At 43.0% G+C, this 27,800-nt stretch overlaps 1 protein-coding gene across 1 annotated transcript; it reads right to left on the bottom strand.

Moving 5' to 3' along the window:
- Positions 1 to 898: 898 nt before the first annotated feature.
- Positions 899 to 27,732, bottom strand: Frrs1l (ferric chelate reductase 1 like). Its single transcript, XM_027403050.2, has 5 exons — positions 27,352 to 27,732; positions 15,025 to 15,109; positions 10,931 to 11,069; positions 5,833 to 6,079; positions 899 to 1,071 (listed from the first exon to the last, which is right to left on the bottom strand). Exons 1-5 carry the CDS (start codon positions 27,587 to 27,589, stop codon positions 899 to 901), a joined length of 882 nt encoding a protein of 293 aa, XP_027258851.1. The 5' UTR covers positions 27,590 to 27,732.
- Between the last annotated feature and the right edge of the window lie 68 nt (positions 27,733 to 27,800).

Here is a 27,800-nt window from a genome sequence, read left to right as displayed (position 1 = left end):
AAATGTTGGTGTATGTTTTCCTTAAGATGACTTGTCTGTCATAATGCATATCATATTATACTTAATGTATGCTAACTTGAAAAACACCATTGGCAGAGCCATCCATGAACACCTTAGTTGGTAGAACACAGTAGCAGAAGAGAGCAAATTCTAACTACTAAGAATTCAACTATTTTTATCGTTAAAGTAATTTAACAACTTCAGGAATATTCACAGTTCTATTTTTCATCTTTCCTGACAGCAATATAAAACTGTTTCCTCATAACTACTTGCTAATTGAGAAGATACTTTAGATAAACACAACCACTTGCTTGGCACTATAATCTCTCCCATACTCCCCATCAACTATGTGACTATCTAAAAGCATTTAGGCTACACGGAAACGTTCTCAAGAGGCTGATGATACACTTGTGACATCCTGTAAAGTTCTCCACGGCAACATGCAAAGTAACCCTCTTGTGCAGAACTGCTCAAAATAAAGACTGTTCTGAGACAGCTTTCCACGTCTAGCTCTTTCTTTACCTTGCTATGTGTTATCTGATCATGTTAGCCAAGGTTGTGAGACATGTAGGCCAACAAAAGTCAGCCTTTGTCTAGGTTTAAATCCCAAGCAGTATGATGACTCTCTCGGTCTTACCAAGTCAATGCACAGATATTGTAAAGCGCAAATAGAAAACATTTGAAGCATTTGCAAATGTTTTAAGTACTTCCCAAGAGCAGGGTTGCCTTGACAATGCTGTTTGACTAAGAGAAAAGCTTGTTCTTTTTTTTTTCTCCCAAAAAAGTGAAATCATGACTTGTTTTTAAATAATGGAAGCTAAAATGATACAGGCGATTATTGAAAAATATATACCGAAGGCTTTCCACGCCATCTAGTCTGTTGGCCTTGCAGCTGTGGCTAAGGGGTTCCCATCAGCAAGTAGAAGGTCAGGGCGACAATGAGGAGCAAACAAAATGGAGAGGAGAAGGTCTGGTAGGCAGCCGATGGCATGAAGATGTCTTCGTACTTGTAAATACTGACTACACGCTCTGAAGTGGGTGGGGAGTCTATGTCGTGTCGGGTGATAGAGCCTTTAATACAGAAGCAGAGGGAGGGCTGATCAAAAGCAGCACAGAGTTACAAACAGAATCACTACAGACAGGTCTTCACTGCTAAACACATACACAGTGCTTAAGATGTGGAGTCGGGTGCTGGAGTCATCAGCAGGGCTCTCTGCAATTGCACATACGACAGAAAACACAGAAATCTGCTTTACTCCCTAAGATGATTCCTTATGAGTCTGCAGTCATCCCCTCCCAAATCAGAACAACTTACTGTTCTCTCTGTTCTGTGGCCACCAGTTTTAATATTTATATTTGCACAAACTGTATGGATTTCTATTTGGCCTCTCATAAATTTAAACTCCTCGATATCAAATAGGATAAAACTTTTAAAATTTTTAGAAGATTAGTTTTATTTTTAATTCTGTGTATGTGCAGAGGCAAAACTTCATCTCTTGGAGATGAAGTTACAAGTTGTTGTAAGTCACCTGATATGAGTACTGTGAACTGAGCTTGTGCCCTCTACAAGAGCAGTGTGTGATCTTAACCACCGAATAATCTCTCCAGCCACAGGGGAGGGAAAGAAACTCAAAATTTTTATGTTTTTAATACAAACAGTAAATGTTACTAATTTTTCCTCCTCCAATCTTTGGGGGCATAGTAAACCCAGGGCTTCATGCATGCTAAGCAAATGCTTTATCACTGAGCTACCTCTCCATAGTCCCAAATCTTGTAGATATGGATCAGGAGCTCTAGTCCAGACCAAAGTCTCCCATACAAGCAGAAGCCTGCTTTCATAGACTGTGGGCTGTTAAGAGCTAGCCAGCCTTTGGCTAGGAAGACAGCTCAGGAGTTAAGAGTCCTTATTCTAAATTTGAGTCTCCAACAGCCATGTAAAAAGGCAGGCATGGCTGTGTGTGTGCATAACCTGAGCACTGGGGAGCAAAGTGTGTGTCTATACCTGAGCACTGAGGCATCAAAGGCAGGCAGAGTGGCCAGCAGGCCAGCATAGCCCAAAAGGCCAGTTTCCAGTTCAGTGAGGCTCAAGAAATAAGGCAAGCCTGGCACTTTAATCCCAGAATTTGAGAGTAGGTGGATCATAGTGAGTTCCAGAATAGCTAGGACTGTGTAGAGAGACCTGTCTTTAAAAAGAGGGGGGGGAGGGGAAGAGAGGAGAGACTTCCTTAGCCAAAAGATATTGGCATGGTGGATATTGGTGACTTTCCAGAAGAGTGGGGAAGAAAGTCTAGAAAGGAGAATCACTAAGGTAACAAGTCCTTGGATGGAGCTTTTCTCCACCTGGCCACCAGAGAAAGGGAGGAAGTCCTGTGTGTAAAATGCCTAAGGGCTGATGACAACAGCAGCAGCAGAGGGTTTGCCTCCATTCCAGAATCTCTGGTTTAATCCTCAGCACTGAAGAACAAAATGATAAAAAGAAAGAAATGGTAATAGACCATTTTTTTTCAAACTATGTGTTATGGTGCACATCTGTAGTTGGGGCTTCCAGCAAGACTAAGGCAAGAGAACTGCTTGAACCAAGAGTTTTCTTTTTTTGTTTTTTTTGTATTTTGTTTTGTTTTTTTCAAGACTGGATTTTTCTGTGTAGCCCTGGCTGTCCTCAACTCACTATGTAGACCAGGATGGCCTTGAACTCATAGAGATCCACCTGTGTCTGACCTGAGAGCTGAGATTAAAAGTGAGCACCACCGTGCCCAGCTAGTTTTCCTATTCTTAACATAAAAATAAAAATAAGTTTAAAATGCTTAACGAGGTAAAGGCATGTCTGACTTCCTGGAAAAAACAAAACAAAAAACACTAAAGCTGGGTTAGGGAAGCTGAGGTATGATAGTTCAATGAAAATTTAGCTCCTAGGACTGGAGCTCAGTTAAGTGAGTGTCTGCTTTTGTCATACAGCACCAGAGATTGAATCTAGGCCCATGTATCTCCCACTGAGCTATAGCCCCAGCTTGCCAACTTTCTTTTATTTTCCCTTTTTGTACTTTGAGATAGGGCCTCAATAAACTTACCAGGCTAGCTGTGAACTCATCCTGTAGCCCAAACAGCCTTGAACTTGTGATCTTTCTGCCTTGGCCTCCAGAGTAGATGAAATTATAGGCCTGTATCACCAGGCCTGGTTTGCACTGAGTGGGGTTTTTACAGGCTTTCTCTCAGGAAACTCTGCCAGACATAGCACAGTGAGTCTCTGCTTCAGCTCCTGCATGCTACCTAAAGTCTCCCAGCTGGCAGGGAAGTCTCCCCGCTGCACAGGGTCCTGCTCACTCTGTACCTAACAACACTTACTCACCGATCCTTGCCTGACTGCTTGGACTATGTCACACACCTGCAGTTCACGGCTTTCTTGAGGGAAATAGAATCTCTAGTCCTTCAAACCTTAGCCCAAAATTTACACTAAGAGACAGGAATAGGACCGACAGATGTTAAAGGAGACAAGCACAGCATAGGCGCTTGGAGTGGGTGTGGTAGTGGGGGATGGGTCTGTTCTGCCTGAAAACAATGAGAAGAGAAGCCTGAAGGAGCTTATCAGGCAAAGCCAGATGAATACGGAGCCCTTCACACCTCAGATGTTAGACTCTAAAATGACAACTTTTTTTTAAATATATGAGGGTCCCCATTATCCAAGGTTCCTCTCTCTGATTCCAATGACCACAGTCACCTGAAGTTCAAAAATAACATATGGGCCAGGCAGTGGTGGCTCACGCCTTTAATCCCAGTACTCAGGAGGCAGAGGCAGGTGGTTCTCTGTGAGTTCAAGACCAGCCTGATCCACAAGAACTAGTTCCAGGACAGCCTCCAAAACCACAGAAACCCTGTCTTGAAAAACCAAAAAATAAAATAAAATAAAAAATAACATATGGGATAGCAAAGTATTTTGAAAAAGTGCAAAGGATTGCATTTTATGTGACTTTAATATGACTGTGTACTGTTATGACTGTTTTATTAGTATATTATTATCACTGTAATATTATTAGCATCCATCTCATACTGAATTCTAATTTATACATTATGTATAGGGATGATATGGAGTTTCAGATAGACACTGGAAGTCCCAGTAAACATCTCCAGCAGATGAAATGGGACTACTGTACAGCATTTTTCAATTTGCCAAAGCAATTCCACATAATAATTTTCATCCACTAGTCAATAACCTTATGAAGTAGATATTATTATTGCCCCCACTCTAGGTATAAGGAAATGAAGTTCAGATTTTAGATAACAGTCTACACAGCTACCAAGGGGCAAAAACAGCTCTAAAAGCTCACATTTCCAGATACCAATCTCATCGTTTGAAATGAATTCATCTCTCCAAGCTAAAATATCATTTATTTCCCAGGATACTAAAAGGACTTGAAGGTACCATTGCAGATCCAGTGGGGTCACCCTGGGAAATCAGTCAATGGAAAGGTACTACCTGGAGGCATCCAACTCTTTTTCCCAAGAGGCAATGGGTGAGAAGGGGAAGAGAGAAGGGGGGATTGTATACTCTCTAGATTAATGGAAAGAATTTGGTGTGTGGGGGGGTGTTAGCTGAACACACAATAAAAACAGGTGTCAAGTTGGCTGCAGTGGTATACCTAGTCACTTAGAAGGCTGAGTGGGAGGATTGCTCTAGCCTGAGCAACATATAGACACCCAGCTCAAAGAAAAAGAAAAAGCAGGAGGAAAGGTAAAATTCCTAGTAGCCAGAGTGAGAGAATGAGTTCTCTACACAGGACTGCAAACCAAAATTACCTCCACTCTTGGTCAGGCCACTAGGCCCATTGACCATGTAGAAGGCTCACAAGATGACTTGATTTGGGCAACCTCTAAAAGGTCTCTTTTATGCCCTTGGGTTTTTGGTAGGAAACTACTGGAGAGCTTTGCCTCAGGAAGTGACACCATCCACAGCCCAGCATTGTCAGGGAACTTGTTAGAAATACAGAATCTCGGGCCCTTCCTCTAACAAGCAGAAGACTTCATTTACCAATATATTTGGGGGATTATTATGCACCTTAATAATTGAGGATTAATGGGCTAAAATATAGGGTATTTTGATTGATTTGTGACCATGGGAATAGTTATATAGTAAGAATTAATGCTTGTCAAGCTCTAGAGAAATCTCTAGAGACCCTTTCCTTTTTGTTATTTCCTTATTAAAAATGATGATGGTTTAAAAGACTTCACTGACTTTAGATCTGGAAGACTCAGAATTGAGTTTTATTTCTACCATTAACTAGTTGTCTACCATGAGCAAGTTTCTTATTCTCTGTAAACACGAGGGTGATGATATGTAGACCTCTGCAGGAAGGGGTGAGGAGCTGATACAAACATCTGCACTCCACAGCAGACATGCGATTGCTTCATGAAATGCACACCCATGTATGTTGTCTCACATACTCTACCAATGCATGTGTACACTCTGTCATGTGTCCCCCCACACGGTAAGTTCTTTAGAACCTTCTGAAGGAAGGCCTCATAGTTCCTTTTCCTTGCAGAGTACAGAGTGCTTTCGACTCTTGTGCACATGCAGTGTGACTCCACTTAACAATGATCATGAGTTGGGGACTGGAGAGATGGCTCAGCGGTTAAGAGCACTGACTGTTAAGAGCACCTCTGGGTCCTGAGTTCAATTCTCAGCAACCACATGGTGGCTCACAACCACCTTGAATGAGACCTGGTGCCCTTCTGCCTGGCATGCAGGCAGAAGACAAATAAAATCTTTATTAAAAAAAATTCTTAAAAAAAAAATGAACATGAACACAGTGGTGACCGGTGTTCAGTGCATAGGCTTACCCTGAATGGCTGGACCCCAAGCAAACAGGTAATACCAACTCAAGTGCAGGTCCACAATTGTTTCATCCCTGGGAACATTGACAGGCCGCTTAAACCTGCAGGTGACACGATTGTTCTCAAAAACTCCTTCTTCGTCTCTGGCAGGATTTCTCTGAACCTCCTTTGCCCACTGTCCCACATTGTAGAAGTGCTGAATTCGGACTCTGCCATTGTCATCATGGACACAGGCCATGACATCATCACCACCCTAGCAGAGAAAAAGGTTGAGAAGAAAAATGTTAAATGTTTGTCTTCACTCACAACTTTTCACTCAAAAATATATATCCCATAGCCTCTGTAATTAGAAATACCATAAAGGTTACTTTAAATACCATTTAAAAATCAGTCAACCAGGCAAGTGAGGTGGCTCAGTCAGTAAAGGCAAGGTGCTTGCCAACAAGCAGAGTCACCTGAGTTCAATCCCTGGGACCCACCTGGTAGGAGAGAGCTAACTTCTGCAAGTTTTCCTCTGACCTCCACGAGGGCACCATGGCATGCATACCTCCCTCACAAACAAATATATACATGCAATCTTTAAAATCCTTTAAAAAAAAACTCTTAAATAAGTGACAAAGTCAGCATCATGACTGATATTTGGGGACTTTCTGCAGAGACAGTTGGAGGATGCATTCTGTACAAAACCACGTAAAGTAGCCTGATGAGTACAACCAGGCAAGTCCATCTTGAAACTCATTCTAACAAAACAAAGCTACAGTCATGGAAAATTTCCTAAAGTAATTAGCTAATCCACACATTAATTTAAAAGGCCCAGAAGCTACTACAAAGTGAAGAAAACTGAAGTCACATGACCACTAAATGCAACATTTCTAGGCAGAACTATGCTAATTAATGATGTTTGGAAAGAATATATTTGGCAATACTAAATTTAATAAGTAGACCATTTAATGAAAGATGAGGTCCTCGATCTAAATTTAAGAGAAACCTCTTAAATATTTCAGGTTAAAAGGTCATGATATCTGTGATATACCCTTGAAGTTTCTAGAAAATATTAGTCATAATTAGTTAATCACTAATTAGTTAATCACTAGAAGCAGCACTGGTAGAGAACAACACACAGACAAAAAAATGTCACTTGACAAACATTGTCCCCTGGAGAAGGGGATAGGGTCACGATCCCCTGAGCAAATCGAGAGCACGGGAAGAGGGGAGAGGGAGCTATAAGAATGAGAAGGGAAGAAGAGGAAGGATGCAGAGGTCATGAGGGAGCAGAAAGGTTGAGTCAGGGGAAGAATAGAAGAAAGGGTATGTGATAGGTAGGGTTTTAGTTGGGGGGGTGGTAGGGGAGGAAGGGAGGGAGAAGGGAATTGGGATTGTCATGTAAATCAATCTTGTTTTTAATTCAAATAAAAAAATGATTAAAAAATGTCTCTTGAGAAGATGTTCTGGAACTAGGAAACAGTGGTGACTTCACAGCAGCGATTGTGATTGATGCCACTGAATTATACACTGGAAAATAAGGCAACATGCTACATTTTAGGTGTACACCACTGTAATAAAAAGGCTATCCATTGCATCTGGTATAAGATATAGAGATAGAGAGATGGGGTAAGAGAGAGGAGTTTGGAACAATCTCTATAGTTTACCTGTAGATTTAATTATCTTCTTAGAACAAGTTAAAAACATTAAAGACTGGCTGATTGTACTGTTTGGTGGGGGCTGTGGATAATGGGGGAGGCAATGCCTGGAGACTATGAGGCATGCCATTTAGACAGGAACCCAAAGTTGCTGTTAAAAAAAAATTAAATCTAATTTGAAAACCATTCCATAAAAATTCAAGGTTATTAAGAAGGGAATCTACATTTCTCTTAGTATACATCACATCATCAAATTTTTGTTTTTTAATTTTAATCCATGCTTCAGTGGAGAGAGGAGAGAGGAAAGAAGGGGCCTTTATAGATATTACAGTGATATTTGAAAGGCTCCCTAGTCTGCCTCTGTTATCTGAGCTTTAAACCAGCCCACGGTTCCCTTCCTCCCTCCCTTCTTCCCTTCCTTCCTTCCTTCCTCCCTCCCTCCCTCCCTTCCTTTCTTCCTTCCCTCTTTCTTTCCTTCCTTATTTTCAGACAGGGTCTCACTATGCAATCTCACTATGGTCTTGAAATCATATTCTTTTTCTTCTTCCTTTTCCTGTTTTTTCCTTTATCGGGATACCCCTTTATTGGGTTGATTGACAGGCCAGGGCCTGGGGTCAGCCTGAAGCACCCCTCAGCACAGCCCCACACATTGGCCACCAGAAGAATTGCAGGCTGATATCAGCAGCTGCTCCTTTGGACCCCACAGCTGCTCAGCACCACAGGAAGAGAAAACCCAAAGTGAATCCATGACAGGGAGAGTAAGAGAAACCCCAGGGCTCCTGTGCAGGCACTGCACATCCTGAGGTGTCACCAGTTAGAGACTTCAGGCTTTGCTTCCCAGGCGTCCATGGAAAAATAGTCCTCCATCATGTACAGTGTGGGCAGCTTGTATGTCAGGGGCATTAGTGCCACTGGCTTAGTTTCAGGGGGGGGGGGTTAGTCTGTTACCATTATAACTCTGTGTGTGTGTGTGTGTGTGTGTGTGTGTGTGTGTGTGTGTGTATCTGTGTGTGTATGTCTGTGTGTGTTATTCCAGGTGCATGCAGGTACCTACCCATGGAGGCCAGAAGGGGCATCCAATCCCCTGGAGCTAGAATTAAAGGAGGTCATCAGTCACCTGACATGGGTGCTGAGAACCAAATTCACGTCCTCTGGAAGTACAGCAAGCACTGTGAACCACGGAGCATTCTCTCCATCCCCAAGTGATGCCTTCAAAACACCCTGGAACTGAGCCCTTCTTACTATGGCCACTGCTGCTGCACACACTCAAATGAGCGCTTGTATACACACAAAGCTTGTATACACACATGCATACACACAAACGATTTTAAAAAAATCTTTTTAAAAATCCAAAAGAAGGGTTGGGGACATGACAGACTTGGTAAATGCTTGCTTTGCAATCATGAGAACCTAAGTTTGGATCCCCACAACCCATGTAAAAAGCCAGGTGTGTTTGAGTATGTCTGTAATCCCAGCAATGATGAGATGGACACAGAGATAGGAGGGTCCTTGAAGCTCACTGGCCAGCCAGCCTGCTCTACTTGCTGAAGCTCCAGGCCACTGAGAGACCAGCTCAGATGAAAGGTGGAAGGTGTCCTTGACTGCCACACTTAAGTGAACACACATGCATGCACACATTCACATGTACACGTACAACCACACACACACACACACACACACACACACACACACACACACACACACACACACACACAGAGAGAGAGAGAGAGAGAGAGAGAGTTTTATGCTCTTCTTGACGGCTAATTACTGAGAGGAGCTTGGAGGGTCGTATACCCTAAGTAGGCATGGAAGCTCTTCCCTCACTCCTCCACACCTCCTTACACATTTTTTAACATCCAGTACTATAAATAGGTGGAATTTGGATCTCAAATGTTTCTCTAAGGCCTTTGTGTTAAAGGTCTATGGCACTTTTGGAGAAGAGTGGGAAACGTAAGGGATGGGGCCTGGTGGACGTAAGTTAGATAGTTGGTGGTATGCTCCTAGAAACAGATACTGACACTGTGGTCCCTCTCCACCTCAAGGTTAGAAGGTTTCTTTTCCCATAGACTTCCTATCACAACCTACTTTCTTAGTACTGGCCCAAAGCAATGGGGCCAAGCAAGCATGGATGGAAACCTCTGAAATCAGAGTGGGAATAAACCTTGGTGTTGTTGCTGTTGAGTATCTGTCTGTTTACCAGTTTGTTTTTGCTTATTTATTCACTTGGGGGCCATGTTGGGGGATGGAATCCAGGGCTGTGTGCATACTAAGCTTAGCAAGTTCTCCAATGCTGAGCTATATCCTCTGCCTTTAGCCTTTTGAAAATGAGTTATTAGTAGTAATGTGAAGCTGATTAACACAATGGGCAAATGCAAAAAAAAAAAAAAAGTCTTCACTCGAGTTCTGCAAATTAACAAAACTCAACAGGAAGTCACAGGGACTCTGATGACTCATCAGATCACAACCTGGGACTGGAAGTTGGCATCTACAATGGAGCAGTCTTGAACTAAACCCTCACTTTGTGACATCTGACACTCTCTCCACATAGACTGTGTTAGAACCGATTGACGTAGAGGACACCCAGCTTGTGTCCATTGGAAACTTGCCTGGCATGTGCCTGCTTGAGAGAGAAAGGGAGGGGGAATGGTGGGAGGGAGGGAGGGAGGGAGGGAGGGTGGGAGGAAGGGAGGGAGAGAGGAGAGGTGGGTAGAGGAGAGAGAACTATCTGGTCTCAGACGTGTTCTGTGTTGAGTGTGTGAGCATAAAGGAAAAACACTCTGAATCTCTTACAATGGTTCTTCACTGCTCCCTCTGCTATAAGGAGAACAGGCCTTGTAGCTGCCCCTTCCAGACTGACTAAAGCACACACAGGGAATCAAACCCAACCCAGGGACTACAGCCAAGCCCAGCTGAGCCCACAGAAAATAAGCTGAAGCCCAGTCAACCCACACAGGTGTGAGCAAGAGACATACAACAATTAGCATAAGACATGTAGTTTGCAGCATTATGTGGACAGAGCTGATCACTACATGTAGCACAAGACACTCTGTATTTTAATAACCAGTCTTTCCACTAAAGCTTGCTTGAATTAAAAAAAAGATTTACTTATTTTTATTTATGTGTATACTTATGTGTGGTGTACCTGGATGAGTTTATATGGCATATGCACTCTGTGCATTGTGTGCAGGTGCCTACAGAGGCCAGAGGGTATCAAATCCCCTGGAACTGGATTACAAGCAGTTGTGAGCTGTTTGATGTAGGTGCTGGCAACCAAACCTCAGTCTTCTACAAGAGCAGTATGTGCTCTTACCTACTGAGCCAACTCTCCAGCCTCTGAATCTTTTTAAACTTGCTATTAGAGAGCTGTGACTAACCCAATGCTTCTTTGATTAATTCATTTGCTTCCAAAATCTAAATAACAAAGCAAAGAGAAAAAGCAGCTTCTGTCATGATTTGTGTCTTACCATCTTTTTGTCTGAAGAGAATCCAACGGCTACCCAACCATCCGTGTCTGCACTCAGCTCGAACTCCACATCAGCCCCTATCATCCGGTAGCTAAGGAAGTAGTCACAGGTCTCTGCATTACAGCCTGGCTTGCCGTATCTGGAGGATATGCAAAAGAGACATTATTACTTCTATGTAATTCAAATAAAGAAAAGAGATCACCTACTGTGCAACCCAAGGACACTGAGCAATGCTATTAACTACATTAGATTGTTGCTTCCCAAGATCTCAGAAAGGAGGGACCATGGATGGGAGCGGCTCCACTTTATATGTAAACTTAAGTCCAGAGAGGGAGGGGAAGGGGCTCAACCAGTTTGCATAATAAAGTCAGTGCCTGAAACAGGCCTTCAACTGGGTCTGTTCTTCAAGATAAAAATTTGTCCGTTTTTTCTTAATTAAAATGTATAACGACTATTTCTCCTTGTAACTTTTCATAGTTAAAAAGTCATAGGCTTAGAAATAAAAACAGAAATCCTGAAATTCATAGCAATTGTGTAATGACAAATGGTGCAACTTTCCAGGAAGTGCTTTCCTGTGGTGGTGCAGTTGTGTGTCTGATTATACCGTAGGGTCTTTCAAGTTGAGCACATCCTTATTATTGGCATGGAGTGATGGCCCAACTTCTGCAACTTAATCTCTTGGTCTGTTGCAAAAGCCACACTTGTACAAATGCATCATGTGAAAACCTCACCCAGTATCCACTGAACGCAAGTATGTGATTTATAAAATTTACTTGGTGTAACTACAATAACAAAGGCAGACACGAAAACATGACAGTATAAGGTCTTTGTCTAGATAGGAAGATTAAGTACATATTCATCTTTTTAAAGAGAAGCTCCAAGCAGAAAACAGAAATTTCAAATTTCTTGCCGAGGAACAAGTGAGATGGCTCAGTAGGTAAGAACTGCCACCAAGCATGCTGACCTGAGTTTGCTCCCTGAAACTCACGTGCTAGGAGAGAAAAGACTCCAGCAAGTTGTCTTGTGAACCTCCACATGGCACAAGTGCATTCACTTACATGTGCATATGTCCATATGTGCTTATGCATACACAAAAAGGCATGCGCACAAAACAACTTAAGATGTAACAACAACAAAACCTTACAAATGACTTATGGATCCTTCAGTGATCGGAGACCGCCTAGTTAAGGAACACTTTATTCTACTATTGTCAGAATGGTACGAAATGTTGCAGTGGGATGTGTCTCACTGGTAAAGTAAGTGTTTGTAATGTACATAATCCTAGGGATAAGAGAAAGAATGGGAAAGGAAGGGGGAGGAAGAGGAAAGGGAAGCAAAAGAAAGGTAAGAGAAGGAAACTCAGTGGGTAAGAAGATAAAAGCAGAGATGCAGAGATGGCTCAGAGCTTAAGAGCATTGCCTGCTCTTTCAGAGGTTCTGAGTTCAATTCCCTGCAACCACATGGTGGCTCACAGCCATCTATAATGAGATCTGGTGCCCTCCTCTGGCCTGCAGAGATACATCCAACCAGAATACTGTATACATAATAAAAAAATAAATCTTAAAAAAAAATGAGACCCAGTTGCTGAAGTGTGAATGAGGAAGGAGACAAGATCATGCCAACGTATCAGTGGGGACACCCCGAGTAGCAGGGAAGAGACGGTGAAGGCAACCTGGAACTTGGGCAAAACAAATGAAAGGGTGGGGGGGGGATAAAAAGAGCAGAGAAGTTGGGGGAGCAGGAGGGCGGAGGGGGAACTGGGATTGGTACATAAAACGAGAAAAGATTGTTTTAAAATAAAAAATGGTTTTAAAAGGAGCAGGATAGTCTGAAAGATAAGCCACTCTAGGCCAGCAGGTTAGTAAAATCTCTACTTTTCTCAATATATATCTCACCACTACCAGAATTAAATAGTGCTGACCTGTTTGCTCAATGATAACAGTATTGAAATTTTTAAAGTGTTTGAAAAAAGACTTGTAAGCCAATAAAGCTTGAAGCCCCTGTAGTAGTCAGTGTTTGGCCCCTTAAACCTTGAGCCCTGAACAGTCAACAATATCAGCACCTTTAGTGCCATGTGTTAGTATTTGGGCATCTGTACTGGCCTGTCCTTGGGGTTCTGACAGGATATGCCCTCAGCTGCAGCCATAAGAGCACCACCTGTGCATATTCAGCATGTTCCCTTTTAAAAGGGCCCTGCCCACCTCCTCCTCCTCCTCCTCTTCTCTCTCTCTCTTTCTCTTGATTTTTCTCTTCTCCCTCCCCCTCTCCCCTCTCCCCTCTCTCCCCTCTCTCTCTCTCTCTCCTTCCCTCCCTCCTTCTCTGTCTCTTCTTCTTTCTCCCCCCTCTCTCTTCTCTTCTGCCACTCTTGTCCCCAGAAGCAGGTCTACCTCCCCCCCCCCCCCCCGCCTTTCCCATTCACTTTCCCTCGATAAAAAAAAAAAAAACCTCCACCCAAGCTCTGTCATATGGCTCTGTCTTTCTCTTGTGCTCCACTTTTTAAAATTACACCATGTTCACCAGAACCGCTATTTGGGAAGTTTCTACCAAACCAGTTCTCATTCATTCCTTCTAATTTTCTCCCTCACTCTGTCTTCATCTCTCCCTCTATCTGTCTTCTTTTCTTTGAGACAAGGTTTTGTTTTTGTTTTACTAAATTGGCCTGAAACCTGTGATCCTTTTGCTGCAGCCATCTGAGGGGGAGATTACAGGTATCTGCCTGCCATCATGTTAATCTGGAATCTATCTTTGTCTTGATGGAAATGCTACGAGTAATCATAGAGACTCATGTAAACTAATAAGCTACAATAATCAGTGCTTAACATCATGCAGAATCCACAAGTCATGACTATTTATTTGAAAAGGAATTGTTGAGGCTGGGACCGTAGGTCAGTAAGTAGCATGCTTACCCATTATGCACAAAGTCCTGGGTTCGGTCCTCAGCACCACAGAAACTAGGCATACACCTGTGAATCCAGAACTTGGGAGGTAAATGCAGGAGGACCAGAAATTCAAGGTCAACCTTGTTTGCATAACAAATTTAAGGCCAGTCTGGGATATAGGAGAACCTGCCTGTCCTGGTTCTATTTTTGCCACTTTGACACAAGCTAGAGTCACCTGGGAAGAGAAACCTCAATTGAGAAAATGCCTCCATCAGATTGCCAACAGGCAAGTCAGTAGGGCATTGTCTTGATATAACAACTGATTGGGAGGGTGCAGCTCACTTTGTGTGGTACCAGTGTTGTAATTTAAAAATCAGTGGGAAAGAGAAAGATGCTATGTGACAGAGCTCATGTGGAGGTTTTTTTTGTTTTGTTTTGTTTTGTTTTAATTAGGGGAAAGGGAATAGAAAAAAAGGGGAAGGAAGGTGGGAGACTGGCCTCTGGGGACAGAAGCAGCAGAAGAGAAGGGGGGGACAGAGAGACAGTCAAAGAAGCAGAAAGAGAGAGACAGAGATAGATATGGGAGGTGGGCAGGGACCTTTTAAAAGGAAACATAGTGAATGTGCACAGGTGGTGCTCTTAATGGCTTCAGCTGAGGGCGTATCCTGTCAGAACCCCAAGGACAGGACAGTATAGATGCCTGAATACTAACAAGCCCTGGGTGGTATAAGAAAGCAGGCCGAGCAAGTCATGAGAGCAAGCCAGGGAACAGCACCCCTCCATGGCCTCTGCTTCAGTTCCTGTGTCCAGGTTCCTGCCCTGCTTAAGTTCCTGCATTGGCCTCTCTCAATGGTAGACTGTGACATAAACCTTTATGTCTTTATCACAGTGATAGAAAGTGACTAGGACAGTGTATTCAAAGAAGGAAATGCCCAAACTGAACACTAGCCACGAATAGTGGTGCATACTTGTCACGCCAGCATTAGGGAGGAACCCCGAGAAGACATCCAGAATTAAAGGCCAGCAAGTCCCAGTATCAACAAACAACAAAACCCTGAATACAGGGTTTCTTATTTGAATCCTCCATAACCTTGCTGAAGTTACAAAGGGGGAAAGACCTACATGCCCACATAGCAATGCATGAAAATTTAAACACTCCCTTGAGAAGTCAGTACACTTCTGAGCCTTCAGTACCAGACTCCCAGCTATACCTACCTAAAGCATCCTTTAGTTCTTCCGCAGTCTTCCACTTTGATTTTGGCAAATGGGTCCACGGGAGGAGCAGTGGGAAAAGGGTAGCCTAGGCAGTGACAATAAATAGTGGTTATAAAAATCCAGTAGCAATCTTTACAATGAGAATTCTAAATGCATTGACTGTTGTCCTTCATCATTGTTAGCAATGTTTAGGGACTTAACAAAGATCTTTAGTGAAGTCGGAATATCCCCTTCTGGAGGGAGCCCATATCTTTTTACTTCACCTTAGGTGGGATCTGGGAATGAGTGAGCTCTTATTTCATTTTCAAGCAAGCAACCAGGTACCTTAAATGGGGACCTTGTTCTACGTAACTACTGCTTATCACTGTTGCCTAGGAGTTAGAAGATCTCAACTTAAATACAGTGCACACACTCTGGAAGAAAGACAGTTGACAAAGGCCCAGCTTTTAACTTGGCACTAGGGTGATTCAACTCATATATAGAATGGATGTTTCCATTTTCTCTCTCTGAAATGCAACTCACCCATCTGCTAAGTCCTTCCCACACACAGTTTCTAGCATTGTCCATCTGAGATTACTTACACCATAATGCATTTAGGCAACACTAGAGAGAGGCCTCGGCAACCTTCAGCTTATAGGGGAATCATTTTCACCTAGGCTGTTACATGCATGCAGGAGCCATTTGTGCCTCATCCTGTGTTCTCTGCCCAGCACGTTTGGCATTGGACACTGAGTAAATGAGAGTCAATGATGAGATGCAAGCTTCCACAGATATGCCAAGGTAGTGTAAACCATGTCTATTTTATTTGTAGTACTTTTGTTCAGTGAAGTTTTATTTAGTTATACTACGTTCCAGGCTATGCTTTCCTACTAGCAGAGTTTGAGCACTGGATCAAACAACAGCCCTCTTTTTATCACCCCTAAATAACTGGGTCAAATGCTTTATTTCTAGATTTATCCTATTTTGTGTCAAAACCTACATTATTTTCACTACTATTGGCCACATCCTGCCTTATTTTCTTTGTATTTATTGAGCAGTTTATCAATGCTACAGATTATATTAAGCATCTTCACTTACTTACTGTTATTTGTCATGAAGTTCTAAGGCTATTCCCACCCCCAGGATATTCATCCAGGAGAGCAATGACTATTTCCTTATATGTCACTAAGTTTCTAGAGGTGACAATCTCTTCAATGTTACTTCTCACTCAAGTTCTGCATCTTCTTTCTTTGATCTCTCACTGTGTATGTGTGAGCATGCATGTGTGTGTATGTGCATGCATGTGCTTGTGAGCACATGTGTTCGAGTGTGTGTGTGTGTGTGTGTGTGTAGAATTAAACTCAGGACTTCACAAAAGCTGGAAAAACTCTATCACTGAGCACCACCCCCAGATTTCCTCTTCCATTTTCTTTCTTTCTTTCTTTCTTTCTTTCTTTCTTTCTTTCTTTCTTTCTTTCTTTCTTTCTTTCTTTCTTTTTTTTCAAGTCAGGGCTTCTCTGTATTGCTTTGGAGTCTGTCTTGGAACTCTGTAGACCAGGTTGGCCTCAAACTCAGAGATCTGCCTGCCTCTGCCTCCTGAGTGCTGGGATTAAAGGCGTGTGCCACCAATGCCTGGCTCCTTTTCCATTTTCAATCACAGAATCCTTAGTCATTCCCAGGACCAGGAGTACTATTGACTATGATAGAATTCCAGTTCAATAAATACCAGTTGTCATTATCCCTGGGTCATTATGGCTACTGAAATGTTATAAACTTAACTGCAAACTAATAACCGTTGGGTAGCATTATTTGTTTGTTGTCTGTTTTTAAGAAAAATGGGTTTCTAAACAGCCAATAAAAGCAAGTTTTAGGACAGAGCTTATGCAAATGTTCTGAACTAGTTCATTATATTGGCGAATGCCTTCACTAACATTGATTTTCTACCATTTTATTATTTTAATAACACCAAATAAGAACTTGTGTTCTGTGAGCCGTGCTTACACATCCATTTAACATGCACACCCCCCCCCCAGTTTTGTGGATTGAATTAAGTGTTTTGTCATATATTTCACCACTGGATTATATCACTAGACCTAGTTACTTTTATTTATTTTTTTGTTTGTTTTATTTCTTTGTACGTTGTCCAAAAAACCCAGACAATTTGAGCTTTGTCCCTGGTTTCTGGAAAAGACTCCCTGGCAGTTCTCAGCTTGCAGGTCACAACCCCTTTGGGGGTCAAATGACCCTTTCACAGAGGTCACCTAAGACAAATATTTATATTACAATTCATAACAGTAGCAAAATTACAGTTATGAAGTAGCAATGAAAATAATTTCATGGTTGGGGGTCACCACAACATGAGGAACTTTATTAAAGGGTCCCAGGATTAGGAAGGGTGAGAACCACTGTTGTAGAATCTTGGACTTCCAATAGTAGGTGTGTCTTTACTCATCATGAGCCCCTTAGAGAACACCTGAGTTTGTGCTAAGAGATAAGATGCATAGAAATACATTTGCCTAAATGTCCTCCCAGGTTGGGTCATGTAAATTGTCTCCTGGTGTGGCTTGAATTTGAATGTCCCCACAGGCTCTCTTTGTTGCTGTTGTTGAACACTTTGTCCCTGCTGGTGGCACAGTTTCTGGAGGCTGTGGAACCTTTAAGAAAGTGAGGACAAGCTAGCAGAAGGAGGCCACCAGGAACAGGAGGCCACCAGGGACAGACCTTTGAAGAATCCTCCCTCCTCTACTTCTGGGTTCACCGGGATATGAACAGACTCTACCACTCTCGATGCCATGAGTTGAGCTGCCCCATCAGGTCCACTCCCCCATGATAGGTTGAAGCCATGAAGTTAATAAATCTTCCCACCCTTAAGCCATTTCTGGTAGATACAGAAAAGTAAATGACATACCTCTCCATGCTTGCTTTCTCCAATTGTGAAAACATAAATGTCTTTGCACACATTTCCTGTGGTTTTTTATCTAGGACATTTTTTATTGTGTAACCCAGGAGAAGCATGGCCAGACTGCCTCTCTGACTATGCAAAGTTTGAGCAGATTACTATTCTGAACAATGTTGGTTTGCAATCCCCTAGGCACCACATGATTGACTGCCCCAGTTTCTCCACATCCCAGCTCGACATGATATCATTATTATTTTAATTTGGATTTCCCTAAGCACTCATAGACACAAATGTCTCTTTATATCTGTATTAACAACTTGGGTTCCTGCTTCTGTGATGTCTATTTCTGTAACCTTTGTTTTCTTTATTCTTCGGAATTCAAACTTTTCCATAGAAAGTTGTATATATTTGATAAAATTGTTGGTTTTAGATGTTGCTATTTTTTGTTACTACCTTCCTACCAATTTTGTTTTTCTATTTATTTGGGTTTTTTGTTTTGTTTTTAATGATTTTTTTGTTTTGTTTTTAGACCCAAATATTTAACTTTGATGAGGTTGACCTAAGTATTTCTCTTCTTTTGGTTTTTGCTTCTCTCTCTCTCTCTCTCTCTCTCTCTCTCTCTCTCTCTCTCTCTCTCTCTCTCTCTCTCTCTCCCTCTCTCTCCAAAACAGGGTTTGTCTGTGTAGCTCTGGTTGTCCTGGAACTCACTCTGCAGACCAGGCTCACCAGCCTCTGCCTCCCAAGTGCTGAGATTACAGGTGTGTGCCACCACCCTGTGCTTTTCAGGGTCTTAAGGATCATTTCCTACTCTATCAGCATGAGACATTTCTCCCTTTTTTTACTTACTAATGTTGTAGTACTGTATCAATAGCCCAGAGAGAGCTTTGGCCCACTGGGAATTTACTCATTATCTAATGTGAGGTAAGAAATCAATCGTATTTTTCCACTTACATTGATTTGTTTGGGTTTCTTTTTGCTTTACTTTTTTTGTGAGACAGTCTCACTATATGTGTTCTTAGCTGACCTGAACTCAGAGACCCATCTGCTTCTACCTTCAGAGTACTGAGATCAAAGGTGTGCGCCATCATGTTCAGCTCTACTTAAGTTGAATTCATTTTTTCTCAGCATAATTTATGAAACAATTCATGCTTTTTCTAGTAATTTACGACTCTGTTTAGCTAAGAACCCTACTTCAGCCTCACTCTCCCCCATTCCAAACCTGACCCCTTCTCAGAAAGCCCACCAAGAGACAGCTCCTGCCCCAAAGTTCAAAACCAAGCCTACTGCCTACAGAGTATTTAAGACACTGTCCCTAGACCTGCCAAGTGAGTTCTCTCCTGCCTTTCTCAAGTCACTTGGAAGTTGCTTTGCTCTGTTTATTAAACTTGGTCTTATTAATTTGGCTTATTACATCAGTGGAGATTCAAAATACTTATCAAACTCCTTTCCAAGGCATCAGTTGTTTCATGAAACTGGGTCTATTCTTGATTTTGTTTTTTGTTTGTTTGTAAGCTAGGATGATGTTATTTTAATTATTTCACTTTGTAATGTATCTTAATTACTTGGCAAGGAAAAACTATCTCATCAGTTCGTGAGATTTGAGTCTTCCATACAAAGTATAGAAGTCATGTGTAGAGTCTCCTTCAAGAATTGTACCAGACTTCTGTCTGGAATTGTATTAAATTTGAGATAAATTGTGAATGGGTGGAGAACTGGTATGTTCATAATATCAGCTTATTCTTTTCAAGATTACGAGATACCTGTTTATTCACATTCTTTATATTCTTTAATAGTTCAATTATTTTCTCTTTATATATATAAAATAAGACATTGTAGAGCCCTGCTGCTACTTTGAGCTGTTATCTTGTTTTCTTTTACATTCTCTGGCTCACTGTGGCTGGTGAGGAAGAGCTTTGGGTTCCTAAGCTATTTTAAAAGTCCAACAACATAACAAAACGATAAAGGCCAGGTAATGGATCATCCTCTGTACATGAAATGTCCACAATAGACAAATGCTGCAACAGAAGGCTTCGTGGTTGCCAAGAGCTGAGACAAGGGAAAACATGAAACATCTGTATGGGGTTGGCTCTAGGGAAACATGGTTTCTTTTCAGGGTTATCAAAGTAACCTAAATATGACTGCTGCATAAGTCCTGTGGACATACTTTAGAACTATGTCATAGCATGCCTTAAAGAGGTGCATGAACACACCCATGCCACCACGCACCTGTGGATATCAGAGGAAAACTTCTAGGAGTCATCTCTTGGGATCGAACTTGGGTTGTCAGGCTCAGTGGCAGGTGCCTTTACCTGGTGAGATATCTCACCAGTCTAATGCCAATATATATTTATGTACATGATTAAAATTCAGCTGTAATATCTCTTTCTTGTCTTGTCTGTCTAGCATACTAATAAAGTTACATTGTCACATTAAATGAGTAGGGATTATTTCCTCTTTTTCTGTCCTCTGGATTATGTTCAGGGCACTGATGAGATGGTTTAATGAGTAGAGGTGCCTTTTTGTGTAACCTGAGTTTGATCTGTGTAACCCGTGTAAGATGGAAAGAGGAAGCTGACTTCATAGATTGTCCTCTGACCTCCACGGCACTCATGTTCACACACACGTCCCAATCATGCACACATACACTATAATGATTAATTTTAAAAATTAACCTTTTTGTTTATATGTAAGGGAAGTAAAGGTGTTCTGTCCCCATGCATGTCTGTATACCATGTGCATTCCTTACCTGTGGAAGCTAGAAGAGTTCTGGAGTTACATAGAGTTGTGAGCCATCATGTGGGTGCTGGGAATCAAACTCAGGTCCTCTGGAAGAGCAGACAATGCTCTTAACTGCTGAGCTACCTTTCTAGACCCACACATTTTAAATATGGATATATTTAGAACAAGCCTTTCACAGAGCTCAGAGCTTCTTAGTTGGAAGATTGTGCAAGTGCAGGCCAGAGGCTGACGTCATGCATCTTCCTGGATTGTGTCTACTTTATGTATGGAATCTCACTTCAAATTTACAATCCTCCTGCCTCAGCCTCCCAAATACTGGAAAAACCAACAACAATATCTTCTTCTTCTTCTTCTTCTTCTTCTTCTTCTTCTTCTTCTTCTTCTTCTTCTTCTTCTTCTTCTTCTTCCTCTTCTTCTTCCTCTTTCTCTTCCTTTTCTTCTTAGATTTATTTATTTATTACATATGCAATGTTCTGTCTGACTGTATGCCTGCACGCCAGAAGAGGGCACCACATCTTATTACAGATGGTTGTGAGCCATCATGTGGTTGCTGGGAATTGAACTTGGGACCTCTGAAAGACCAGCCAATGATCTCAACCTCTGAGCCATCTCTCCAGCCTGGAACCAACTTCTTATTAACCGGTTTTATATGCTTCCATTGTTATTGCAACCCAGATGTACCATAAAACTGGCCATCTTAAAGTGTACAAATCAGTGCTTTTTATACCTCCACGAGGTTATGCAACCCTCATTGTTATCTAATTCTTGAAATTTTTCCATGGTTCCAGGAAGTCACCAAGTGCCAGTCATCAGTCACTCCCTGGCCCCCTCCTGTAGTCCCTGGCATCCTTTATGTTCTGCATATTTCCTGGCCATGGAATCATTGTGGCCTTTGGTGTCTAGCTCCTTTCATTTAGTAGAATGTTTTCAAGGTCCATCTAGCGTGCAGCATGAATTAAAACTTTATTCCTTTTTATGACAGTATACCATCCCCATTGTATGGGCAGACCTTATTGTTTATCTGTAAATCAGCTGGTAGGCTTTTGGGTTGTTTCCACTTTGGGACTATTGTGAACCATGTAGATGTGTAGAAATCTTTGTGTGGATATGTCTTCAGTTCTCTTAGAACACAATTGCTACATTATATGGCAACTCTACATTTTACCTTCTGAGGAGCTGCCAAATCATTTTCCAAAGAGCTGTAACATTTTACATCCTCATTAACATTGCACAACAGGTCCAACTTCTCCATTTGCTATTATATACATATGTGTGTGTGTGTGTGTGTGTGTGTGTGTGTGTGTGTGTGTACCTACATAGATACCTCCCAGTAGACTTTTCATGTACCTCTTTGCCTTCCCTGCATTCTATTTCTCTGTGTATACTGACTGTGTATACTAACCTGTCTTCCTCAACCTTGAGGTATATGGGTTGAACCATCCAGATATGGTTCTCTTGCCTCTTTTAATTAGCTATGTGTGTTTCCTCATTTACATAAGTTTGTTTGCTTGGCTTATTTCCTTTCTCCCACTTTTTATTTCAATGTTATTTTTCTCCAAAATAAAAACCTAAATCAGGAACTTGGGAAAGAGCCCAGTCAGTAAAGTGAGGACCCGATTTGATCCCCAGCATCCATGTTATAAAGCTGGGAGTCATGGTGTATGCTTGAAACCCCAGCATTGGGAAGATGGGGACAGGTAGATCCCTGTAGCTTGCTGGCCACCCAGACTAGCATATAGGATGATCCCATATCCCTGTGAGAAAGCTTGTCTTAAAAAAGCTGGGAAGATAGCTCAGCAAGTAAAGCAATCTCTGTACAAGCATGAGGACCTGAGTTAAATCCCAAGCATCCATGTAAAAAGCCAAGTATGTCTGTACATGCTTGTAACCCAGCAATGGGGCACTGGAGTTTACTGGCTACCAGCCTAGCTCTCCATCCAATTAGAGACTATTCCTCAAGGGAACAAGGCAGAGAATGATAAGGCATAACACCTACTGTCTTCGTGTAGCCTCTACATACATAAATCACCCCCAGAAATCCATACACACAAAGCAAAACTAAATATAAGGGTGGGTGACTCCTGAGGAACAATACCCAAGGTTGACCTCTTGATCATGACACACACACATGCACACACAGACATGGATATACACAAAACCTAAATGAATAACATTACATTGGAGTTGGTTTTTTTTTTTTTTTTTTTTTTTTGGTTTTTCAATTCAGAGTTTCTCTGTGTAACAGCTCTGACTGTCTTAGAACTAGCTCTAGAGACAGACTGGCCTTGAACTCACAGATCCACCTGCCTCTGCCACCCCAGTGCTGGGATTAAAGGTGTGCACCACCACTGCCTGGGTACATTGGAGTTTTTAAAAAAATGCAAAAATTCTCCTCCTTCCTTCTCACATGGACTCAATGTTTCTAGTAACTTCGTTTGAGAGACTAATTACAGCAACTCTTTCTATTTTGTAATTTCAATCTGTCAAGATATTCCTATGTGGAGTTGGTTTTCTCATTTTTATTTTTCTGTTTTTTAATTTTTTTTTTCAGTGTTGGAGGCTGAACCCACAGCCACACACATGCTGAGCAAGCTCCTTATCACAGACCTCTGGCCACTCAGTTGTTTGAGGTTCTGTGGCTTCCATTCTCATCCAATCTGTAAACTGCATATCTTTTTTCTGTAATTCCTTGAGGCCATGTTGCCACACTCTACTGAGTGGTTAACGGCTTTTGCTTTGCTATTTATTGCCCTTGATTCTGTGAAGTTTAAACCACAGGGTCAGCTGGCCATACCACTCAGCTTTACCACTGATAACCACAGCATCCACCTTTTTCTGAGGCTGCCTGAACTGTCACATCTACTGATCAGTCAGTCATATAATGGACAGATGTTGAGAGAGAGAGAGAGTGGTGGGTTGTCAGAGAGATATTGAGAGAGTGGTGGATTGTTATGGACAGATGTTGAGAGAGAGTGGTGGATTGTCAGAGAGATGCACACACACACACACACACACACACACACACACACACACAGAGAGAGAGAGAGAGAGAGAGAGAGAGAGAGAGAGAGAGAGAGAGAGAGAGAGGCGGATTGTCAAGTCCTATACCAGGGCAAAAGAAGATTTCACATTAGCACTCTGTCCCCTCAGAACCTGCAGCTTCTAACTATCACTCTGAAACCCCCCATCTCAAGTGCCTTCACAAAACCCCTCATTCCTTCCTGTCCAAGTCCATTCCTAGCACTTGCAAACATGGACCTTCACTCAGGCAGGCTGGACACCTTGCACCACCTACGCCACAGAATCCACCCACAGATCCAACAGTTCCTGCTACTTTCTAGCTGTGTGAGTTTAGCCAAGATTTTTTTTTCAAGTGAGTCATTTCCCTTAACTCTTCAAGTGTGGGAAACAGTAGTCTCTAACTCACAGGAGCACTGTGCAGATGAAAATTAATATAGATAAAATACCTTAGAAAACTGTTTGGCACACAGTGGGAACTTATTAAAAGACAGTGAAGGCTGGGGAGACAACACCATTGGTGAAGTGCTTGCCACCCAAGCATGAGGACTTGAGTTTGATCCCCAGAACTCACATGGAAAAATCAGGACTTGCTGGCAATCTGTGTTTATAACCTCATACTGAGGAGGCAGAGGCAAGCAGATCCCTGAGATCTTAGGAATGGGTGAGCCCCAGGCCAGTGAGAGATCCTGTCTCAATAAATGATAGATAGATAGATAGATAGATAGATAGATAGATAGATAGATAGATAGATAGAGGTGGATGATGTCAACAACACCTAAGATTGTCCTATGGCCTCCACACACATGAATATGAATGTGAACACACAGAGAAATAAATCAATACACGTTTGAAAGATGCTCCAGTAAATGTTCTTGGCAGGCTTTGTTCACAGAGGACACAGAGAAGAATTATGTATTGGTGGCTTTAAAAAATTTCCAGACTCATAGAGAGATAGGCTACATATTTACACACAGCACCCAACTGACACAAGAGGGATACAGGCTGAGCAAAGATGGCCTACCCATGCTTCTGCCCTTCTCCCTGCTTCCTACCCAGCGCTTTCCCACAACAGGAAAATCTGGTCTTGAACTCAGTGGTGAGCATCTCATTGATTGGCATGCTTTGGCAATGGTACGATCATTATGCTTTACAGATAAACAATCATGAATGGGTCTTTTCCTTATTGGTCAAAGGGGAGGCAGCTACTACTGTCCTCAGACCCACCATCCCCGATCCTGGCCAGCTGACAGCAGAAGGGAACAGAAGGCTTCACTGAAAGTCTAACACTAAAGCAACACTCCATTTCTTGTTGCTTTTCCCCCTTGAACAATCCCCAAATTAGAGTAGTTACCCATAATCCAATGTTTTATATTCTCCTGTTGTTTGCAACATACATGTTCTGAGCTGGAAACCTACTTCTCAGAGTGACTGTGAAGTTTTTCTTGGTAGCTACTGTCCACCTGATATTGACCTTCATAAAACAAGTTATACAACTGACAGTTCATTCTCTCCATGTATACAAATGGACACAGAGTCTGGCTTGTTCTCCATTAGTTAAATGAGAATATAGGTGCTCACGTGCCACCTTTAAGTCATTTGGGAGTATAGGCTGGTTATGTATAGAATAAGTATGTACTATATGTTTTCAGAAAAATATGCTTAGAAATATTTATCCTTTCCCAGAGTGATAGGTTCTGTTTTTGCTTGTTGTTTCCCCACCATTTGCCTCATCTTCCTGGGCTGAGGACTGCCTGGCCTCCCTTGCAGCTAGGTCATTGCTTAATTACACTTGTAACCTCGAAAGACTATGAGAATCAGTGATTTACACAAGCAGCCAAAAAGATAATTACTTATCCTAAACTACTTTCCTTTTTCTTCCCCTCACTTTGTGTGTGTGTGTGTGTGTAGGCATATGCCACACTGTGCATGTGGAGATCAGAGGACAACCTTAGGTGTCAGTCCTCTACTTCCACCTTGAGATAGGGTCTCTTATTGTTTGCTGCTGCATATCAGCTGGCCAACAAGCATCCTGTGATTTTGTTGATGCATTTCCCGTCTCTCCATAGGAGCACTGGGATTAGGGACAGATGAGCTACTGCACATAGTGTTACATGGGTTCTGATGCTCTGAACTCAGGTACCTCACATTTGTGTAGCAAGTGCTTTACCCACTGAGCCATCTCTCCAGCACTCTTCCCTCAATCTTGAACAAAGACATAAAAGCCACCAATCTTCTACTACATAGATGAGGACAAGGTCTTAAAGGATACTAGAGCAAAAAGATGGAAGGAGTGTCCCTGAGTGACAACTTGGAATAGAGCTGCCTCACCAACAACTGAACAGCCAGATTCTAGGTCACTAGATGTGTGTGTGTAGGGTGTGTGTGTGTGTGTGTGTGTGTGTGTGTGTGTGTATTTGTGTAGGGAGGTGTTTCAACAGTCTCTATCTAATAAATATATTACCTCAATCCCTTCTCTCCACCTTCCTTAAAATAATAATTACATTTTTGAAGTGGATATAGTATGTCATTTTTAGCTAAAAGGTTAGCCTTCCCAGACTCCTTTACAGCTATGTGTGACCACATAACTAAGGAACTAAAATTGGTAGACAGAACTTCTCTAGGAGTAGAGTCCTTAGTAAGTGGGCAGTCAGCATTTCCTACCCATGTTTTCTTTCTTGCCATCTGGAATGGGATGGTGATGGGTAGGGTTCAAGCAGCTAAGTTACAAGCTAAGCATTTCTCCTGAGTAGAAGAAGATCTGACCACAGGGTCCCCTAAGATCGCAGACTTTTCATGCCATTTCTGGATTGTGGGTTTCTAGATTTCCTTGTATGAGAGAGAAAATTCTATCTTATCGAAGATATTAACATTTCACTGCTGCATATAGCTGAACCTCATCCCAATTAAGACATACACCCACGAACAGATATCCTCATTTCAACCCCCAGTTTGCTTCCTGACTCCTCTTTGCAGAAGTAAAGGAAAATCACTCCCCACAGCTGTAGAAGTAAGAGACCAGTTTCCAATCCTTTTGTCAGAATGGGTTTGCCTTTTGTACTCTTTAAAACAGCTCTTCAGGGAAACTGGCTAAGAAACCCCAGTCTCTGGGCCCAGATGGTCCCAACAATAGTGGCTCACACTGGGAGACTACAAGTGTGGTGACAGCAGATGTGGGTTAGACTGAGGAGAGAGCTGTGACCCAGCTTTGATGCCTGGGCAATGAGAGCAACAGAAAGATGGGGCACCAGAACCTGCAAATTTAGGTCAATACGATCGACCGACCGGGAGGTAACTGGGCAACGGGTCTCTTTAAGTTGGGCTTTCTGCTTCTTGCCTGCTGCGCTGGGCTCGGGTACCCCAGGCCAGATGGCGCCTCCTCCGCGGCAGAGAGGATGGAGGAGGCCAGACGCTGAGAACTGGGAGAGCATAGGCTTAGCACCTCCTGTTCACAGCTTCGCAGGACTTGAGTCCGAGTCTCTCAGCCCTAGTCTCCCCACGTGTAAAAAGGGGAGCCGGCGCTGACAGCTACTCCAGACTTCCCTCCTGCAGGCGGTGTCTGAGCCCCGGCTCCCCAGCCTAGCCTCAGCTGTGCACATCAGCTCAGCTCCTCAGCCAGCACCGACATCCTTGCGGACCCCTCCTACACTCCTCGGTCCCCCAGGTCGCCCCTCACCCTCCGGTAGCCTCACCCTCCTCCGACAGGTAGCGCAGGTCGTAGAACTCGCCCGCGAAGGTACCGTAGGAGGAGTCGTGGCGCGGCACTGCCTCGTCGGCGCCCGCGTCCCCTCGCGCGCGGCCTCGGGGTCCCCGGCCCCCGGGACCCGCGCCGTCGTCCGCGGGGCTGGCATCGCAGGCAGCGATCCCCGCCAGCAGCAACCGCAGGAGCAGCGGCGCCCAGGCCGGGCGCTGCCGGGGCTGCCCTGCCATCGCCGCTCACAGATCCCGCAGCCAGGCCGCTCCGGCCGCAGCGGGGGCGCCGCGGGCGCGGGCCGGGACCGAGGCGCCGCCAGCACGCGCCGCGCAGCCGCGGAGCGCCCGCACCCGCCGCCTCCCTCCCTCGCTCTGCGCATCCTCGCTCCAGCCCCGCAGCTTGCCCCAGTCCTCTCAGCATCCTTGCCCCCCTCCTCGCCTGAGGCTC

Source organism: Cricetulus griseus, chromosome 2 (assembly GCF_003668045.3).
Source record: "Cricetulus griseus strain 17A/GY chromosome 2, alternate assembly CriGri-PICRH-1.0, whole genome shotgun sequence".
Lineage (NCBI taxonomy): Eukaryota > Metazoa > Chordata > Mammalia > Rodentia > Cricetidae > Cricetulus > Cricetulus griseus.
This window is presented reverse-complemented; position numbering and strand designations above follow the sequence as displayed.

Bases quoted from the DNA above. Each gene is read 5' to 3' on its own strand.
- Frrs1l (XM_027403050.2), bottom strand. From the start codon at position 27,589: ATGGCAGGGCAGCCCCGGCAGCGCCCGGCCTGGGCGCCGCTGCTCCTG. The intron at 11,070-15,024 runs GTAGGTATAGCT...CATATCCTCCAG, and splicing joins AGAACTAAAGGATGCTTTAG to ATACGGCAAGCCAGGCTGTA. The intron at 1,072-5,832 runs GTAAGCCTATGC...TCTGTATTAAAG, and splicing joins TTGGGGTCCAGCCATTCAGG to GCTCTATCACCCGACACGAC.